The 22,617-nt window shown below is 43.0% G+C and overlaps 1 protein-coding gene across 2 annotated transcripts in view; it reads left to right on the plus strand.

The window, feature by feature from the left end:
• The window catches only part of NCAN (neurocan), a 195,766-nt gene extending 174,080 nt beyond the window's left edge, over positions 1-21,686 (plus strand). For both annotated transcript variants that reach the window (XM_075825489.1, XM_075825490.1), the window contains 5 exons: positions 726-884; positions 2,556-2,638; positions 4,392-4,536; positions 4,704-4,886; positions 19,383-21,686. In XM_075825489.1, coding sequence (XP_075681604.1) covers positions 726-884; positions 2,556-2,638; positions 4,392-4,536; positions 4,704-4,886; positions 19,383-19,579 — 767 coding nt within the window. In that variant the 3' untranslated portion in view covers positions 19,580-21,686. The remainder of the gene's footprint in view (positions 1-725; positions 885-2,555; positions 2,639-4,391; positions 4,537-4,703; positions 4,887-19,382) is intronic.
• The last annotated feature ends 931 nt before the right edge of the window (positions 21,687-22,617 follow it).

The following is a 22,617-nucleotide window of genomic DNA, read 5'->3' on the forward strand; positions in this document are numbered from 1 at the left end:
GTAAAGTTGAAAGATGTCACAGAATAGTTATTTTAGTATACTATAACATCCTACATCTGCATATGTGAATTTCTATAAAGAAGCAGATGTAGATTGAGGGTGTTTACTGGCATCGCAGTAGTGTACGGTCAGCGTTAAGTCAAGGGTTGTGCAGAGTCAGCTCCCCGCAGTAAAACTTTACCTGTGTCAGCAGCTGAGCCAAATGTCTATGTTATCCTCTCCCCTTATGACGTGACCCACATGATCTCCATTTAGTGGAAGACAGCTGTGTAGAATAGACGAATAGAAAGCTGGAAAGTATGTACAATGTACATGATCATTAAATGTGTAAACCTGGCAAAACAGAGCTATATGGAAAATAGATTGTAAATTCTAGTGTGAGTCATGGTGTGCTGGAATATAAGCATAGCAAGTAGTTATATGGGTATCTATATCTCAAATGATAGATACTTAGGTATTATAGATATAGATAGATAGATAGATAGATAGATAGATAGATAGATAGATAGATAGATAGATAGATAGATAGATAGATAGATAGATATGAAAAATATAGATAGATATGAGACAAAGATATAGATAGAAAAATAGATAGATGGAAATATTTCAATTTAACAAAAATAATATTTAAACATTGTCTCAATCTTCCCATTTGACCCTTATAGCTAGTTGTCTTGAGCCTGTATCAATATATGTTGTTATATGGTTTACTACTTCTTTGTTAGATACAGAGGGATGTGATCACAATTGGCACAAGTTTCAGGGTTCGTGTTATCGTTATTTCCCTCAACGACGGCCATGGGAAGAGGCTGAAAGAGACTGTCGAAGAAGATCCGGGCATCTGACAAGCATCCATTCTCAAGAGGAGCAAGCCTTTATCAACAGTAAGTAAAGTTCCATATGCAAATACATATATTAAATGTAAGAGGAATAATTCTAAATACAGGTAATACACAGTAGAGTCACATTATTATGACCACCTCCTTATTTCGACGTTGGCAGCGCGTAGCCTATGAAAGAACTGATGTATCGTGAGCTGGCTTGGTGGGTATATAAGGTATGTGATAGGCTGTCTAAACAAATTTCTTTCATTGTTGCCATGGGTAAAGGGGGCGATTTATCAGAGTTGCAAAAAGGGATGATTATTGGCTTTCGGGCCAAGGGTGGCAGTATTTCTCAAACAGCGCAGTTCATGAACTGTTCGCATGCTGCTGTGGTGAAAGTGTGTCGTAAGTGGACAAATGGCACCATTGGGAATAACCGACGTGAAAACTGCAGAGCACCACATGCCATTGAGTTGAGAGGTGAATGTCGGCTACGAAGGTGCGCGAGGGCTGAACAAAATTCTACAGTGGAGCAACTCACCATGAAAATCAACCAGGGGACTACCAGACATGTGTCTAAAACAACTGTTCAGCGAACCCTACTGCGTATGGGCTTCCGAAGCAGACGGATGGTCACTGCTCCTGTGCTAACAAAAGTACATCGGAAAAAAAGGCAGTATCAGAATTGGACCACTGATGATCGGCAAAGGGTTGCCTTCTCTGGTGGGTCACGTTTTCTGCATCAACGAATGGATGGACGTTGGCGTGTTAGGCGAGAAACATTAGAGAACAAACACCCTGCAACCATTGCTGGAAGAACACAAGCTGGTGGTGGCAGCGTAGTTGTCTGTGGAATTTTTTTTTGCCATTCTCTGGGTCCACTGATCCATGTGGAAGGCACTCTGAACCGATTTGGGTATGAATCCATCGTTGCAGATCACGTCCACCCATACATGCTGCTTGTCTTCCCTGGGACAGATGGAATCTTCCAGCAAAACAATGGGACGTGTCACACGGCTACAAATGTCCGTCAGTGGTTGGAAAAGCACGACCGAGACTTCCAAGTATTTCCCTGGCCCCCTAATTCGCCAGACTTGAACCCAATTGAGCATCTGTGGGACCACCTCGATCGTCTTGTTCGTTCTATGGATCCTCCCCCATGTACCCTCCAGTAAATGTGGGATGCACTGCAGTCAGCATGGCTCCAGATACCGGAGACAACCTACCACCAACTTATTGAGTCAGTTACAGCCCAACCAGCTGCTGTCCGTGCTGCACACGGCAGTTACGCTAGATATTATCTGGTGGTCATAATAATGTGACTAGACTGTGTAAAAACTACTTTACATACATGATTCATTTTCATCACATTGACAAAACCATCTCTTATAGAATTTCTTAGTCATAAAGTCGCATTCAGTAACAGTGCTTATGTTAGAAAAGCTTTAGACAGGAAGACGAAGACTTAGTTTTCTGTGAGAGACATCAATATAGCCAGGTTTCCTTGAGCACATGAACACATTTCTATTTTCAGATATTGGACTGTAAATCTTCACACAGTCGCACTCTTATTTGCTGAAGGTGACCATGATGACCTATGGCATATTATGTCTGAAAGACACATGAACAAGAGTTCAGCTGGCTCAATTGTGTGGCCTTTTGTCTCAAATATTTTGTCTCATAAGTCTGCTGAGCAATACGTTAATTGGCTGGTATTTTGTTCCTATAAAGGTTTTGGTCGTGAGAACGCCTGGATAGGTCTCAATGACAGGACGGTAGAACAGGATTTCCAGTGGACAGATAATACAGCACTGGTGAGTGAGCTACACTAATTACATGGATGCCAGATCATTCCTACTTCATTAAAATCTTCCATTTCCACATTACATTACACTTTATCTTGAAAAGGTCACAAATTATACATTTTGTTCAGTTTTCAGCAGAGCTATGGATTTTGTAACCTAATCTAATGCTGTTAAGCCCAACATTATGAACAGATAATATATACTGATGTGTCTACCTTAAACTTTTCTTGAATTGCATTAAGTTATACAATTTGTCATGATGCCAATTCCATCCAGTAAAAAAAAAAACTAAAACGTATATGTTGACGTATACGTTTTTTTTTTTTTACACATGGAAGTCCATGGATGACGGACGGCATCCATCAGACGCATCCATCACAGCCATCCAGTAAAAAAATTTTATATGTTAAACGTATACATTTTGTAAGATGGGAGTTGTTACAGGGCTGAAATTCAGCCCTCTATTTATATTTAAATTAGACACATGATTTTGAGTATTTGTACTCTGCCATGTGGTTAAATGACTCTAGTTATCACCCATCCCATTGTCTGTGCTTACATTACAGACACAATGAATTCTGGGTAGGCAGGTTTGAGTATTAACAATGCCCCTAGTCACTCAGTCTCTCTTGCTCACTTCCTGTGAGGTCCTAGATGGAGAAAAGAGGACTATCTTATATTCTAAGGCTGAGTATTTTTTTATTAATTTTGCTAGACTATAAGCCGTATACTCAGTGTATGTATATGACCATGATATTGGAAAAATTTGTAATAAATTATAACATCCATTGTACATCAGTAAAGATGTCTTTTCTATAATATGCCTGGGTTGTATGTTATTCCTGGTGATATTAAAGGCTATATTGTAGCTGGACTACAAAGATCGAGATAGGGTACAGGAGAATATTAACTATCATTATTAATATTATAAACATTATTATTATTAGCTAATATACTTTCTTTTATCTGGGTCTGTGGGCAACGGATGATTTTTTTATATGTTTATTTGACATCTTGCGCCATATATCTCGGGATATGTCGTGTTTAGAGATAAGTTAAGGGAGGACACATCTGTAAATGGTTCAGCACAATCATACATTGGTTGTTCAGGGTTTGGTGCAAAAGCTATACCTAGACCATCCACCTAAGGGTATGTTCACACGGCAGCCTCCGTTACGGCTGAAATTACGGAGCTGTTTTCAGGAGAAAACAGCTCCGAAATTTCAGACGTAATTGCATGTGCAGGCGTTTTTCGCTGCGTCCTTTACGGACGTAATTGGAGCTGTTTTTCCATGGAGGCAATGGAAAACGGCTCCAATTACGTCTCAAGAAGTGACAGGCACTTCTTTGACGCGGGCGTCTTTTGACAGCGGCGCGTAAAAAAAAATGACCGTCGGCACAGAACTTCGTAAGACCCATTCAGATGAATGGGCAGATGTTTGCCGACGCTTTGGAGCCGCTATTTCGGACGTAATTTGAGGCTAAAACGCCAGAATTACGTCCGTAAATAGGGTGTGTGAACCCAGCCTAAGAGTCAATGATTTTACATGCGGCTCTCTATAGAATCTACATACATAAAATATATTCTACAGCATAGTAAGATGACTCCATCTCCATGACTATATAATTGTTTTATAATTGTATATGTTGGGTATACAGTATCAGTTACGGAAACCCCTATAGCTGCTTCTCTCTAGTTCCTCCTATAGATCATTGTTTATAAAAGCTGATGAACCCACTTTGATGTACATGTCTGTTGCAGCAATATGAGAGTTGGCGGGACCAGCAGCCTGATAACTTTTTTGCTGGAGGTGAAGACTGTGTGGTCCTGGTTTCCCATGAGGAAGGCAAGTGGAATGATGTACCGTGTAACTATAACCTGCCTTATATCTGCAAGAAAGGAACTGGTAAGTATTCCCCTTGAAATAATATTATTTTCTTAATGTGCGCTATATTCTTATATATATTCTTGAGTAACATTTTATTTTTCATATTTAGACTATTATGGTTTAATTGGAAGAAGAATAAAATAACATTTTGTGCAGTAGCTGAAATCAGAATTTCCTTCCCATAGTGCTTTGCAGTTCACCTCCTACGGTGAGAAATGCTCATATCATTGGTAAAAGGAGGGAGAAATACAGTATCCATTCTACTGTGCGCTACCAGTGTCAAGATGGCTTCATACAGCGACACATACCAACTATTCGATGTCACCCGAATGGAAGATGGGACAAGGCTCGGATCCTGTGTGTTAAACGTATGTATCTCTGTCTTGATTTTTTACAGGATAGCACCCATGTGCCAGTGTTTGTGAAAGTGTTTCTACTGCCCGTTGGAGGATATTAATAAAAAAGTAATGAACAAACTTTAGATCAGATATCTATCTGACTGCACTCTATTTTCTATGAGTAATATCACTGATAATACTACTTTTTACTACTATTCATGAAATGCCCCCCCCCCCCCCCTAATATCAATAATGGTAAATTATAAATAATCTAGTAAACACCAGCCATGGTGCCAGAAATTGGCTTTGTAGAAGTATAAAATGTCTGCTTAATGTCCCCGCTTTCTTATATTATGAATGTACACCGTGGCGCTTACACATAATAAGTCTCAAGCCTGCGAGGAATTGCAATTCTCCACTGTTGCCCTGCAATTCTGTCAAAAGTATATGGTCTGCCATTTTCATCATCCTGTGGAGCAGCAGACAAGACTAGTGTGGCATATGTCTGCTAGGAGGGAGCCACCGGGAATTCATGAGATCACTCACTTGCAGCAATTCTAATAAATAGCATATATTAGGGTATTGCGATTCATACAACTGTCTAATATATTAGTTAGCTAGGTTCCCAGTTTGAGTTACAAGCCAGTTTATCATAAATGACTGCTTAGTTTAGTTTATACTGAAATCTACTTGTCTATTAGCTTTATTAACTTGCAGTTTTCACACTCCATTCATTTCAATAAAGGACAGAGTAGAAGTAGACTGGAATTACTTAAGCCCTTTACTTCTTTGCTGAGTGAGATAACCAGCTAGATAGATAGTTAGTAAAAGAAAGTAAAAATATATAAGGCCCCCTGCACACGGCCGTAGCCGTAATCCCAGTTTGTGATTATGGCTACGGCCGGCCGCGGACAGTCACCCGCATTTGCGGACCGTGCTCCCATTATAAAGTATGGCAGCACGGTCTGTAAAATAGAAAAATAGGACATGTCCTTTTTTTTACAGAGCCTTTCTACGGCTCAGACACCTTCCCGTAAATATATACGGGAAGGTGTTCGTGGGCAATAGAAATGAATGGGTCCGTATTTTGATCCACAATTACGGTTCGTAATGGCGGATCAAAATTACGGCCGTGTGCATGAGGCCTAAAACCATATGTTTCAAGCAGTAAGTCTCTCTCTCTCTCTGCAGTAAGAGGGATGAGGGTAGTGGTGGCAAATGTAATGTGAATTAACAAGCTTGTAGACAGAGTGGCTGGGACTGGGCTGCAGCTCTACTGTATCTGTAACATATCAGACAATAATTACAACACCTGTAAGTGAATTAGGAAGGAGAGGTCTGTAGAACAAAGGGCTGGTCTTTGAAGGGAAAGGCCTCACATAGGTACTGTACATGAGGATCTAAGTGCACCAAGAAGTTTTAGTAGTATATTTCGACTTGAGGTGCGCTTTAAGGCCATGTGGGGGAATTTTGTTGTTGTTCCTTTGCTAAGTGGCTTGTTAACTCGAATGTATTTGTGGTGCATATTCTGTATTTCTTTGCATCCCAGCAGATGAAAAAAGGAAAACCTTTCCGCCAACAACAAATTTATTTTTAAAAATCCAACAACAAATTTGTATAACATTGGTTTAACTGGTTGAATTACTATATTTTTTACAATGATCAAACCAGGGTACAGAACATGTATTGGTCTAGGAATAGTCATCACAGTAAACAAAGAAACTGTATGTAAAAGGACACCGTCTACTAACTTTTTAGGACTCAGAAGTAGAAAAGTAATTTATCCTCCACCTACTTGTGGTATTGAGGTGACAACATTCAGTCTTACTACAGGCTGTAAAATAAGATACCTGGAGGACTACTTGTTGTGCCAAAATATTTAGGCCAATATTTAATAACTACATTTTTACAATAAAATAAAAACAAAACTAACATAAAACATGCCAAATAAATAGCTTTCCTCTAAAGAATGATGTACACATGTTTTCTACTAATTATATTTAATGGTATATATTAATAAGGTATGCCAAAAAAAACCTTTGATCAGTTTTAATCTGACCAATGAAACCCCCAATGATCCCAAGAATGAGTTCCTCCCAGGTCCATGTTCTCATTTTATTACTGGCCATTTTTCTCCATAGAAATGAATGGGAGATACGGAAACCAGAATAGCGGTAGACATCTTACCATGTATGGCTGGATTTAGATTTTTTTTTTATCTAAAAGTCCCTCTGGCTTAAGTGGTTGTATCATAAAGCAGAATGGATTTACCCACCATCAAGCTCAAACAAGTCGAAAGCTTTTTTTTATTTTTATAAACGACACAATGCTTAAAAAAATTGTTTTAACTATAATTTTATTGAAAACAAACACGTTTTATAATAAAACATATGAGCTAGTAAACAGACTAAAACAACAATTACAGAAGGTCAAAACGAGGCTTATAGGAGATTATACAGTTTTCTAATATCCATGTATTAGAAATTCTGCTCACATACCTTTCTTATACCAGAGCAGTAGTCCCCTGTCTCTCCACAGTAGAATGGTATAGCCCACAGATGAGTTCTGTGTAATGTATCAATGGGCTGGCTGACTGAATAGAGATAAATATGGAGTCAGTCATGTGACCACACACACTTGATTCTAGCATTCAGTAAGCAACAGGGTTACATGACATACATGAGTTGGGCCAACATAGAGGACACATCTATGGGCTAAGCGAATAGGACTAATGACGGAATAATGATGAACAACTACTTTACTGTGCCTGTATTTACAAATGGCTGCCTGTCTCTAGGAGATGTTTTCATGTTGTTAAGGAAAACAAACACATACACAACAGACAGGTGAGACAGGCAGACAATGTAAAACAGGGGTCTCACACTCTGGCCAGGTAAATGGGTTGCACATAGAAAAAATGGGAAGTTGACGGGCCGCATTACATTCAAATTTGATACAATACAAAATGATTGTTAATCAATTACTTATTTGAACCACTATAACAATACTACATTACTATAATAATACTACATTACTATAACAATACTACATTACTATAATAATACTACATTACTATAACAATACTACAGTACTATAATAATACTACATTGCTATAACAATACTAAATTACTATAATAATACTACATTACTATAACAGTTCTACCTTACTATAATAATACTACATTACTATAACAATACTACCAGGGGCGTAACTAAGAAAGACTGGGCACCATAGCACACTTTTGACTGGGGCCCCCAGGTGCCACAAGCAGATATATATATATATATATATATATAGATAGTGCCACCTGTAGATTGTGCCATACAGCCCCCTGTAGACAGTGCTATACAGCCCCGCTTGTAGACAGTGTCACATCCCACTTGTAGATAGCGCCCCCACCTCGCCCTTGTAGATAGTGCCATACAGCACCCCATGTAAATATCGCCATACAGCTCCCCCTGTATATAGTGCCACACAGCCCCCCTCCCTTGTATATAGTGCCGCAGAGCCCATCCTTAGTAGTTAGCGACACATAGCCCCCCTTAGTAGATAGTGCCACAGACAGACCCCTGTAGATTGCACCACACACAACCCACTGTAGATAGCAGCACAGCCCTCCCCCTTGTAAATAGTGCCACATGCACCGTTGCCTTGTACTCCCTTGGCATGCGCAGTGCAGCGATGAAGCCGGGCAGAGTACACCACGCTGCACGGTACGTGCCCAAGTAGTACAAGACAATGGCGCATCCGAGAAAGTTGTATCAGCCAGGGGGATGTCAATCAAACATGGAAATGTGGGTTTGGAGGCAGGACTATGGGACTCTTCAGGATAGTGGCACCGCCCCATGACCCTTTCATGAGTAATTAGCATATATGTGCACCGTTTTAAAAGTTGACTTTATAGATTTTGCTGCATCTGAAAAAAACATACATTTGGAAATATTGTCAGGTCCCCATTAAATATACAATGAATTGAAAACAATTCCATCTGCTCTTCAATTTTACTATTATAAATATATCCTATATAATTATAGCTCCAGAACCAAGCTCATACATATATACGGCACGAGAGCCAATCTTAGTACATATATACAGCACCAGAACCAACCTTAGTACATAAATACAGCACTAGAAGCAAGATCAGTACATAAATACAGCACTAGAACCAAGCTCAGTACATAAATACAGCAGTAGAACCAAGTTCAGTACATATATACAGCACCAGAACCAAGCTCAGTACATAAATACAGCCCCATAACCAAGCTCAGTATATATATACACCACCAGAACTAAGCTCAGTACATATATACAGCACCAGAACAAAGCTCAATACATAAATACAGCACCAGAACAAAGCTCAGTACATATATACAGCACCAGAACAAAGCTCAGTATAAATATATACAACACCAGAAAAAATTTAGTGCAACCCCTGCCGTATAGGTTTGTACAGCGTAAAATTACAGCTCCCAGCATGGCCAGAACAATGGTAAAGATATGCTGGGAGATGCTGTTTCACAAAAAAATATCATACCACCCATCATCTCACTGCAGATCATACAGTGACTACATTACTGATTAGAGGCAGAATAAACATTTACATTAAGTGACTCACCGGTGACGTCTCAGATTCTAGTTATTTTTCTCTTTTCTTCTCCCTCTGGTCCAGACCTCTATGATGGATTTCTCCCAGCCACGACCCATTTCTGTAGTTTTCCGCTCAGATGTCTTCAGCTTCTCACTTTTAAAACATTTATGCACCTATAAACGAAGATAAAATTCTCAATACCTCTAAATATAATAGCGCCATACACTGCACCCCTAACTATAATAGCGCCATACCCTGTGTCCCTGATTATAACAGTACCATACACTGTGTCCCACACACACACACACACACACACACACACACACACACACTGTGCCCCCTGTAGATAGTGCGCCCATAGCCCCCTGTAGATAGTGACCTCCATAGAGCCTCTGTAGATAGTGCCCTACAGAGAAGCCACTGTAGATAGTGCCCCACATACAGCCCACTGTAGAGAGTGCCCACATATGGACTCCAGAGCTGCAAGGCAATAGTGCTAACCACTGAACCACCGTGCTGCCCTACATATAGCTTCCTCTATAGATAGTGCTCCACATTTAGCCCACCTCTGTAGATAGTGCCTCACATATAGCTCCCCCTGTATATAGTGTCCCACATATAGCCCACCCCTGTAGACCGTGCTCTACATATAGACCCCCTGTAAATAGTGCCCCACAGGTAACCCACCCTTGTATATAGTGTCCCAGATATAGCCCACCCCTATAGATGGTACCCTACAAATAGCTCCCCCTATAGATAGTGCTCCACATATAGCCCACCGCTGTATAAAGTTTACCACATATAGCCCACCCCTGTAGATAGTGCCCTTCATATAGCTCCCCCTGTATATAGTGCTCCACATCCCCACATATAGACCCATCTGTAGATAGAGCCCCCCTATAGATAATGCCACTCACAGTTTTATTAGGAAAAAAAACCTTTACATACTCACATGATCCCGTTCCCACGCTGTCTGGTGGCAATGCATATCTGCTCTCTTTTGAGCAGGTCTGCTGGAGCTGAACGAGGCAAGCGACCGCTAGCGTTGTTGAGGCGCTGATTGGCGGGGCAAGTCATTTTTCCCTGCCAAACATTGTCATTGTATGGCGCTGAATGGTCGGGCACGGAACGTGCCCGGCCATTCAGCGCTAATGCATGTATTTGTACCTGCATGCTATAGACGCAGGTACAATTACTGCAAGAGGGGGTGGCTGTCGTGATGCCACTGGGCATGAGAGGGCCCGTGCCGCCCGGCCCATAAATGTTAGAGCCGGTTAGAGTCTGCTAGCGGCGCCACCGGACATGAAGGGGGGGCCGTGTCGGCGGCCAGCATGGACCCCCTCATACCGCGGGCCCCGTAGCAGCCGCTACGGCTGCTACAGCGGTAGTTATGCCACTGAATAATACATTACTATAATAATTAAACATTACTATAGTAATACTACATTACTAGAATGATTCTATATTACTATAACAATACTACATTATTATAATAATACTACAATACTATAACAATAATACATTACTATAATAATACTACATTACTATAATAGTACTACATCACTATAACAATACTACATTACTATAATAACACTACATTACTATAATAACAATACTACATTACTATAATAATACTGCATTACTATTACAATACTACATTACTTTAATAATACTACATTACTATAACAACACTACATTACTATAATAACAATTCTACATTACTATAATAATACTACATCACTATAACAATACTACTGTAATGGCGGGGTAGGGAGACAGACAGGTGAGCCCTAATCTACCCGCCACTCAGTCCCTGCCTACTTGCAATGGCCCGTCCTAAGCGACGGCGTACAACTGGGCGACGGTCCCTACGCTCACTAAGTGCACGACAGACAAACAGACAAGGGTACACAGAAGATAAGGGAAATGGGGCTGTTGCCCACGGCAACCCCGTGAGCAACAAGAATAGTGAACGAGCCGAGTCAAACCAGGAGTGGACGAGGTACAAAACGCAGAGCAGGAGAATAGTGAACGAGCCGAGTCAAACCAGGAGTGGACGGGGTACAAAACGCAGAGCAGAAGAATAGTCAGTCAAGCCAGGGTCAATATGAAGCGGAAGACAAGTAGTAAGTAGCAGCAGCAGAGCCAGGAAACAGACTGAAAGAATCACAGGCAAAGGAGGAGCAGGAAGTGAAGGTATAAATAGACAGAGGGCGGGAGCTACCTCCGTCTGTCCAGGCTGTGATAGGCTCTCCCACTCCTCAGCCTCCCCGACTGATTGGTGGAAGAAGGGGTCACTCGACCAGAATTAGGAGCAGGTGCAGAGTGAGTAACCACGAGCGTCGACACAGAAGCTGTGTCAGGCAGATACTTTACAGTACCCCCCCCCCCCTTTTATGAGGGGCCACTGGACCCTTTCTAGGTGGACCTGGCTTATAGGGGAACCGAAGATGGAACCTCCTGAGCAATACTGCAGCGTAAACATCCCGGCCGGGTACCCAAGTCCTCTCCTCAGGCCCGTATCCTCTCCAATGGACCAGGTACTGGAGAAAGCCTTGGACCATCCTGCTGTCCACAATCTTGGCCACCTCGAATTCTACCCCTTCAGGGGTGAGAACAGGGACCGGAGGATTCCTCGAGGGAGCCAAGGACGGGGAGCAGCGTTTAAGGAGGGAGGCATGAAACACGTCGTGTATTCGAAAAGATGGGGGTAACTCCAGTCGGAAGGAGACAGGGTTAAGGACTTCAATGACCTTGTACGGCCCTATATACCTTTGAGCACATTTTTTGGACGGGACTTTAAGGCGCAAATTTCTTGAAGACAGCCACACCAGATCCCCAACCGCAAACAAGGGGTTGGCAGGACGTCTTCTATCTGCCTGGGTCTTTTGTATGCTCTGGGACACCTCTAGGTTCTTCTGAACCTGGGCCCAGACTGTGCACAGTTCCCGATGAACGACATCTACCTCAGGATTGTTGGAACCACCAGGTGCAACGGAGGAGAACCGTTGATTGAACCCAAAATTACAGAAAAAGGGGGAGACCCCTGACGAGTTACTGACCCGGTTATTAAGGGAAAATTCAGCGAGGGAAATGAAGGAGACCCAATCATATTGACAGTCAGAGATAAAACCTTAAATATTGTTCTAGAGACTGATTAGTCCTCTCAGTTTGGCCATTAGTTTTAGGATGGAAGGCCGAGGAGAAGGACAGATCAATCTCCAACTTTTTACAGAAGGCTCTCCAAAACAATGAAACAAATTGTACCCCTCTGTCAGAAACAATATTGACAGGAACCCCATGGAGACGCAGGATGTGTTTGATAAACAATGTAGCCAACGTCTTAGCATTGGGTAGTTTCTTGAGGGGCACAAAGTGGCACATCTTACTGAAGCGGTCCACTACCACCCATACCACCGACTTGCCTTGAGATGGAGGCAGATCGGTGATAAAATCCATGGAGATATGGGTCCAAGGTCTCTGGGGAATGGGCAAAGAACATAGTAAACCCGCTGGTCGGGACCTGGGAGTCTTGGACCTAGCACAAATTTCACAAGCGGCGACGTAGGCCTTAACGTCTTTAAGCAACCCAGGCCACCAATAGTCTCTGGCAATGAGGTGCTTGGTACCCAGGATGCCTGGATGGCCAGATAGTGCAGAGTCATGATTTTCCCTGAGTACCCTTAGCCGGAATTGCAGGGGAACAAACAGCTTGGTCTCAGGAAGGTTCCCGGGAGCTGAACCTTGATCAGCCGCAATTTCGGAGACTAAGTCAGAACCAACAGAGGAAATGATTATACCTGGGGGCAAAACACAAGCAGGATCTTCCTCCGAAGGAGGGCTGGCCATGAAGCTACGCGACAGTGCATCAGCCTTAATATTTTTAGACCCAGCACTATAGGTGACCAAAAAGTTGAATCTAGTAAAAAATAACGCCCATCGGGCTTGTCTCGGGTTTAGCCTCCGGGCAGATTCTAGGAAAACCAGATTCTTGTGGTCGGTAAGGACCGTAACCTGGTGCTTAGCCCCCTCCAGGAAGTGGTGCCACTCTTCAAATGCCCATTTAATGGCTAAGAGTTCGCGGTTGCCAATGTCGTAGTTACTCTCAGTGGGTGAGAACTTCCTGGAGAAGTAGGCACAGGGACGGAGATGGGTGAGGGACCTGGTACCCTGGGACAAGACAGCACCCACTCCCACCTCGGAGGCGTCAACCTCCACAATAAATGGCTCCATTTGGTTAGGCTGATAAAGCACTTCTTAAGGATCTCAAAAGCCGGGACAGCCTCTGGAGGCCAATGGAGGAGATCAGTACCTTTGCGAATGAGATCCGTAAGAGGCTTAGCGATGACCGAGAAGTTAGCAATAAATCTCCTGTAATAATTAGCAAACCCCAGGAAACACTGTAACGCCTTCAGGGAGGCAGGTTGGACCCATTCCGCCACAGCCTGAACCTCGGCAGGGTCCATGCGGAATTCATGAGGAGTGAGGATTTGACCCAAAAATGGTATCTCCTGCACCCCAAACACACATTTTTCGGTTTTAGCAAACAGCTTGTTTTCCCGAAGGGCCTGGAGCACCTTCCTGACATGCTCAATGTGGGAGGACCAGTCCTTGGAAAACACTAGGATGTCATCAAGGTACACTACAAGAAATACCCCCAGGGAGTCTCTTAAAATCTCATTTATGAAATTCTGGAAGACCGCGGGAGCATTACACAACCCAAAGGGCATGACGAGGTATTCGAAATGACCTTCGGGTGTGTTAAACGCAGTCTTCCACTTATCCTCCTCTTTGATGCGGATAAGGTTATAAGCCCCCCGTAGATCAAACTTAGAGAACCATTGGGCCCCCTGAACCTGATTGAAGAGATCAGGAATCAAAGGAAGGGGATACTGGTTCCTTACAGTGACCTTATTCAAGTTTCGGTAATCAATGCACGGCCTAAGACCACCATCCTTCTTCCCTACGAAGAAGAAGCCAGCACCTACCGGTGAAGTAGAGGGGCGAATGTAACCCTTGGCCAAGCATTCCTGGATATACTCTCTCATGGCTTTACGTTCGGGACAAGAGAGATTAAATATCCTACCCTTAGGGAGCTTAGCTCCTGGTACCAAATCGATTGCGCAATCGTATTCTCTATGAGGAGGTAACGCTTCAGAGGCCTTTTTAGAAAAAATATCAGCGAAGTCCTGAATAAACTCAGGTAGAGTGTTCACCTCCTCAGGGAGAGAAATAAAATTAACAGAAAAACATGACGTCATGCATTCATTACCCCATTTGGTAAGATCCCCAGTATTCCAGTTAAACGTGGGAATATGCAACTGCAACCAGGGAAGGCCTAAAACCAAATCGGACGATAATCCCTGCATAACCAGTACAGAGCACTGCTCCAAATGCATGGAGCCAACAAGGAGTTCAAAAACAGGGGTATGCTGCGTAAAATAACCATTAGCAAGAGGAGTGGAGTCGATACCCACTACCGGAACAGGTTTAGGCAAATCAATCAATGGCATAGCTAGAAACATAGCAAATTCCACCGACATAATATTAGCAGAAGACCCTGAATCCACGAAGGCACTGCCGGTAGCAGACCTACCACCAAAAGAGACCTGAAAGGGAAGCAAGATCTTATTAGGTTTCATATTTACGGGAAATACCTGTGCGCCGAAGTGACCTCCCCGATGATCACTTAGGCGTGGAAGTTCTTCCGGCTGCTTATTCTTACGCCTAGGACAGTTGTTCACTTGATGCTTGTCCTACCCACAGTAGAAGCAGAGACCATTCTTCCTGCGGAAGTCTCTACGTTGTTGGGGAGACACGGAGGCCCCGAGTTGCATTGGTTCATCCGAGTTTTCCGTGGAAGAACGAAGCAACGGAACTTCGGGAGCCATCATGGGGGAGCCAGAGTAGAAGGCACAAAAATGTTCAAGTCGTCGTTCCCTGAGACGTCGGTCAAGTCGTACCGCTAAAGCCATAACCTGATCTAGAGAGTCAGAAGAGGGGTAGCTAACTAACAGGTCCTTCAGGGCGTTCGACAGACCCAATCTAAACTGGCACTTCAAGGCAGGGTCATTCCACCGAGAAGCTACACACCACTTACTAAAGTCCGAACAGGGTCTCTTACCCTGACGTAAGGTCACCAGCTGACTCTCGGCAAAGGCAGTCTTGTGAGTCTCGTCATATATGAGCCCGACAGCAGAAAAAAAAAGGTCAACAGAGGAAAGTTCAGGGGCGTCGGGAGCCAAGGAGAAGGCCCATTAATTGGGCCCGTCCTGGAGCCGGGACATAATTATACCCACTCGCTGGCTCTCGGAACCTGAGGAGTGGGGCTTTAGACGGAAATAGAGCCTACAACTCTCCCGAAAGGAGAAAAAAGTCTTCCGGTCCCCTGAGAACCGGTCAGGCAACTTGAGGTGGGGTTCAAGAGGTGAGGTGGGGGGCATTACCAGGGTAGCATCTTGCTGGTTGCCGCTCTGAGCCAGGGCTTGGACCTGTAGGGAGAGGCCCTGCATTTGCTGAGCCAGGGTCTCAAGGGGGTCCATAGTTGTGACAGGGACCAGGGTAGAAAAGGTATATGGGCCTGTGATTATGTAATGGCGGGGTAGGGAGACAGACAGGTGAGCCCTAATCTACCCGCCACTCAGTCCCTGCCTACTTGCAACGACTGATTGGTGGATAGGGAGACAGACAGGTGAGCCCTAATCTACCCGCCACTCAGTCCCTGCCTACTGCCCGACTGATTGGTGGAAGAAGGGGTCACTCGACCAGACTTAGGAGCAGGTGCAGAGTGAGTAACCACGTGCGTCGCTACGCTACTGTAATAATACTACATTACTATAATAATTCTACATTACTTTAACAATACTACATTACTATAATAATACTACATTACTATAATACTACATTACTATAACAATACTACATCACTATAATAATACAACATAACTATGATAATACTACATTACCATAACAATACTACATTATTATAACAATACTACAATAATATTACATTACTCTAACAATAATACATTATCATAATAATACTACATTACTATAACAATACTACATTACTATACTATTACATTACTATAACAATAATACATTATCATAATAATACTACATCACTAGAACAATACTACATTACTATAATAATACTACATTACTATGATAATACCGCGTTTACTTCCCGTGCTTATTTTAACAATCCAGTTTTCCAGTTTAAGTGTCCCTAATGCAGTCTTGCTGCTCAGATGGCAGCTTTTGGCAGACACAAGAATGTCAAGATTGGGCAGCCCCTTCTTAGATAGTGCCACAATGCCCTCTGTAGATAATGCCACAGTGCCCTCTGTGGATAGGGCCACAGTGCCCTCTGTAGATAATGCCCCCCGCCCCCGAAGATAATGCCACACCCCTCCTAGATAATACCACAGTGCCCTCTGTAGATGCCACAGTGACCTCTGTAGATAAAGCCACAGTGCCCTTTGTAAATATTGCCACAGTGCCCTCTGTAGATATTGCCACAGTGTCCTCTAGATAATGCCACACTACTCCTAGATAATGCCACAGTGCCCTCTATAGATAATGCCACAGTGCCCTCTGTAGATAATACCACAGTGCCCTCTGTAGATAATGCCTTAGTGCCCTCTGTAGATAATGCCACAGTGCCCTCTGTACAGCGGGACACCGCCCAGAATCCGGGACTGTCCTTCTGAATCCGGAACGGTTGGGAGGTATGGCCCAGGGGGAATGTAGCGCTATCTACAGAGGGGGGTGTGCGGGGCAATATCTACAGGGGGTTGCACTATCTACAGGGGGCTGTGTGGCCATTACTCACCTACCACCCAACGAACTGCGCTCCTTCATGAAGTCATGAAGGAGCGCCGGTGCATTCCTCCTTCTGCCTGCTCTCTCCTCTCCTGAGGGATCTACGGTGCCCTGTGGTCCACAGATGACAGTATCAGGTTCCGCGTGTTTGAGACCCCTGATGTAAAAGCTGCTCCTATACAGACACTGACAGACAAGTTGTAATGGCAGGAAGGAGGTGAAGGGAAAGTGAGCCCTAATCTACCCACCGCCCTGTCCCTGCCTACTTGCAACGACCCGCCCTAGGCGACGAGGTACAACTGGGCGGCGGTCCCTACGCTGTCTAAGTGCACAGGAAAACAAACAGGGAACACGCAAGGGAAGGGGCAGTAGCCACGGAACGCCACGAGGAAACGGAGCGGTGAACGAACAGTCAGGACCAGGACGAAGTGAGTACACCCGAGCGGGCACGGAGACAGAAGCAAGCCAGGGGCAAAGCAAAGCAGGTCAAGCAGAACTGCAGCAAGGCAGAAGCACGGCAGAAGCAGGCTGGAGCAAGCAGCAGTGGGGCCAGGAATCCAAAAGAATTACAAGCACTGAGGGAGAGAACAGGGCAGGTAATAAAGGACAGGGGGCGGAGCTAACTCCGACAGACCAGGCCGCGATAGGCTCTCCCACTCCTGAGCCTGCCACCCTGGTTGGTGGGAGATGGTGTCAGTCGAACAGGTCTGGCCTCAGGTGTGGATTGATTAATCCCAGGAGTATACCTAGATGAAGTACCTGGCAGATCCCTAACACAAGTTGAGATACTGCTGTAGGTAGAAATACCTAATACACCTCAGTAAATTATTATTAACCTGTTAGATACCTGGACAGTGTTACCTGAATGCCAGTGGTCATGCGATGTGTGGGTGGTGGGTCACATGACTGACGCCATGTTTCATCCATTCAGTTATCCTATAGATGCACTACTATGGACTAAGATGTGGGCTATACCATTATTTATTTTTTTTTTAGACAGGAGCTATCGCACTAGGATATTAGGAAAATATGTAAGCAGAATTTCTAATATTGTATGATTTCATATTCTGCAAATAAATAAATTAAACGAAAATACTGGACAACCCCTTTTATAGACCACTGCAGCTAGTAATGAGAAAGAAACATATAAAAAGAATTCCGTAATCAGAGTTATGCAGAAAATGTGGTTGGGCAAATTTAGGAAAGTTCTAAATATTAGGAAATATAACAGAAAAAAGTGGAGGGTTACAGCACCCAAACAGTAAAAAGAAAAAAGAAGGTAGAAGATTGAAGAAAAATTAAAGAAAAAAGTAAGGAAAGAAAGATTAAATAGGGAGCGAGAAGAGGAGAAGGGAGGAAAGGGAATCTCGGGGGCTGGAAAGAGGACTGCCTGTAGATACCAAAGGGTATGAGGTCTGAGATTGTGCCTGGAGTGGAAATATATGACAAGGGAACCATGTCTGGGTGAACTTTGCTGGGTGTCTACTAACATGGATGAAAGATTTTTCGTTGACCTTATGCCAGGAAACAAAAATGGTTGTTTCCAGGCTTTGGCAATCACTTGTTTAGTAGCCAAAAATATGTAATAAATCAGGGTGCGTGCTTTGCGGGGCACTCCATTTATTCTTCTGCATCGTAGGGCCTCCCAAGGGTCTCTTTTTATGTCTAAGCCTGTGACGGTCCTAATCATCTGGTACACTCTAATCCAGAGGTGCTCCACCTTCGGTCACCAGGGGCTGAACAAACCCACGAAAGAAGGTAGATGGGTACCCAGGGATCGAATGAGCGATGCGGTTGGGGACCAAGTACCACCACATAAGTTCCTTATATGGAGGTCTCAAAGATTAGCCTTTTGCGGGAGCTCTTGGCTGCTGTGTCCCAGATAAGTTGCCAATCCGAGTCGATCAAATGAGAACCCAAGTCTGTTTCGCATTTAGAGACATAGTTAAGCTGGGACTCGTACGGAGAAGAAAGCAAGCAGGAGTAAATTTGCGATATTGTCCCAGAGGCAACAATGTTCGAATGGTGTCAGGTCTACCATACTAAATGTTAAATCAAACTAAATAAAAATAAATTGTGTATATTAATAGAGTAACCTTCTTCTACCAAACAGCCAGAAGACATCACAGGACAAGAAGACATCATCACCAGCACAGACACCATCCACACAACCAGCATCACAACCGCCACCACCATAAAAATAACAACCACCACCACCACCACCATCATCATCACCAGCACAAATCCCACCGTGAGAGGAGAAAAGAGAACCAGCACCCACACCGGAAGGCTAAGGACACTTACTATTAATGAGCAACTAATTATTGACCTGCGCGTTCCATCTTCTGCTGAGAAACCCATCTTGTGCTGGCAGCAACCAACATGATGCAGGAGAGGACATCAATTCTTGAACCAATTAGCGTTAGATGCTTGCAAGAACATTCCCAGTGCTGCAAACAGTACTAGATTGAACACAGATCTCATTCCTTTTTTAAGTGTTCTTTAAAAAGGAAATCTGCTGAGAAACCCATTTTGTGCTGGAAGCAACCAACACGATGCAGGAGACATCAATTCCTGAACGAATCAGCATTAGATGTTTGAAAGAACATTTCCAGTAAATTCCTGCTGCAAATAATACCAGATTGAATACAGATCCCATTCCTTTTTTTAAGTAAATCTGGTGTTTATATTTGTTTGTGTCTTTCTGAGCACCATTATTCTTTAGGTAAATGAAGGTACTAAGAATAGATAGGAAACTCAGATCATTAAGCACCACACATTTTAATCTGTATTATGTGTAATTTGTCAGATCTCCATCTAGTTATATAAGAACAAACATCACACCATCTTGAGCACTAGATCTTGGCTATCAGGCTAATCTTGTAGCCTTCTTCTTAGAAAAAAATTACCTTAAAGAACAAGAAGATTAAGCTATCTGAGTTGAAAAAGTTGAATGAAAAAGTTCACGTGACTTGTCGAAATGCATGTGACATAGAATGGGGCCAGTCTATATGTTAATGCAGTTGAAGACTTTGACCCTTAGATGTGTAGATCAGCACAATGCACATCAATAATTCAGTGATTGAAACGTCATAGTAGATATTGATCAATCATCTCATTGCAGTGGAACCATATTGCACAAAGATACAAAGTATTCCTGAATCTCAATGTTCCCTCCAACAGTCTTTGGCTTTCATTATGGTATGGTTTTGGTGTTTCTAAAGTGTTATATGGCCCATTCTGGAAAGTTACCGTAGTTGAAAATGTACAACAAGAAGAAATTAGCGGCATCTATTGAGATCTGGTTAAGATGCATTAATTTTCCTTATGGTGACAGCATAAAAGAACGTTTTACATCTTATACCATAGTTCCTATAGAGCTAGCCCCAATTTTCCGTAATTCTGTCCATCTGTTATCTATTGTGTTCATTGCACCAAGATTTCCCAAAAGTGCTTGTTATATCCCCCCTATAAGTTCTGACTCTAGTCTAATTCTTTGATTGGACCAATGAATTGGGCAATGTAATACATCATAAGCTTCATACATCAATTGGAGCTCACATTATATCTGTTCTTGGAAGTAATTGTACCAATGAGGTGCTTCTTGCTCCTTCTTGTTCCAGACGCATTTTATCACTAGAGATTGAAAAAGAATGCACTCCCCAATGTAGAGCAGTACGCCACCATTACCAGTTCCTATGATAGGAGGCGATGTATTAAGCCCTGGTTACCAGCATCATTGTGTAAATAACAAATTCTAGGTTTCTGAAAGAGTGGGCAAGGGGATGATAGAGGGATGGGAAAGGGTGGGGGGCTTTGTCTTTTGTATTATTACTGTTTGCTTACAAATGAAATGTAGTGCCGTTTTGTGGTAGGAATATTATCTCCTAGTTCTTGCTGGGTCTCTTTGCTTATCCTTTGTTATTTGAGAAGTATGGGAATGAGTGGGTACATGAATGCATTTATATATCTTTTGTGAATATGAAAAAAATCACAGAATAGTCTCACGTTCTAGTAATTTTTCCTATATTCTCCCTTCCTGTTTGGTAATAAAGAGGAACAATATAACACAATGGGCCACTTTTTGATGGTCTTTAATTATGGAACAATTGCACTCCCATCACAGAGGAGAGAATAATGGAGGAAAAATAGTAGTGTACAGGTACCCTAGCTCCTATTTGTCATATATTTACCAGCTATGATTGTGTTGCATTGAATTTAGTTATTGATAAAGATGAGTAAGGCCGTCATAGTCTGGTTGGCTTTTGTGATCTTTTTAGGCTACAAAGAAGTATAAAGTTTAAAAAGGAGCCGTGTATTGAATTTTTATTGCATTACATTCTTTATAGAATCGACATCACAGATGTGAGTTCCCAGGATTCTTTCTAATTTAAAGCTAAATAAAATCAAAGGTCTTTACACAATATATTGATTATTTCTTCTGTGTATTTGTGTTATGCGGTATAAAATATGATCTTGCAACACTTAAGTTTCTATTAAGGTTTCAATGACCTACAAAACAAAAATGATCCTGACTCCTCCATAAGCAGCTGTAGATCTGTATTAGATGTAGTGCAGCAAAAAAGCTGCGCGTAACCTCCGGATTTTGGGTCTTTTTCGCTGCATCATTCCTGTAAATGTTATTTCTCTCTCTATAAGAGACCGGAGTTCTTCCTGGGATGATGTCAGAGCTTTGCTGTGTGCCCTGACCAATCTACTGCCTTCCTCAGCTTCTCCTTCCTGCTAAGGCCTCATGCACACTTTCATCACCGTTTTTGATGGATCCGTGTGTCCGTTTTGGTATCCGTGTGGTTTCCGTGTGTACTCAGTGTCCGTTCCGTGTTTCCGTTTTAAACGGACGTTGTGCTTCCGTTTAGCTTCCGTGTTTTCGTTAAGAAAACGGAAGGTATTGAACTTTATTTGAACTTGTCACAGGTCCCAGTCTGTGAACTTTGGCACGCCCTGCCGTTGCTAGGGCAACGGATCCGTCAAAAACGGACGGCACACGGAAGCTTTCCGTGTGCCGTCCGTTTTTTTGACGGACCAATTGACTTCTATGGTCCCCACGGTCACTGAATCACTGACCAAAGTAGGACATGCTCTACTTTTGATGGAACGGAACAACGGATCCGTCAAAATAACTGAAGGGTGCATGAGCCCATTATAATGAATGGGTTCAGGGTGCTATCAGTGACAAAAACGGATAGCACCCTAAAGGAAAAAACTGAAGTGAGCATGAGGCCTTACTTCAGCATTTTTACAAACACCCTGAGGCAGGGAGACTGTAGCATCATCATCTCCCTTATATTCCCTCCCCTCTCTCTCTTTTTCCGAGTCTTCACTTACTA

This window comes from Rhinoderma darwinii, chromosome 1 (genome assembly GCF_050947455.1).
Source record: "Rhinoderma darwinii isolate aRhiDar2 chromosome 1, aRhiDar2.hap1, whole genome shotgun sequence".
NCBI classification, from domain to species: Eukaryota; Metazoa; Chordata; class Amphibia; order Anura; family Rhinodermatidae; genus Rhinoderma; species Rhinoderma darwinii.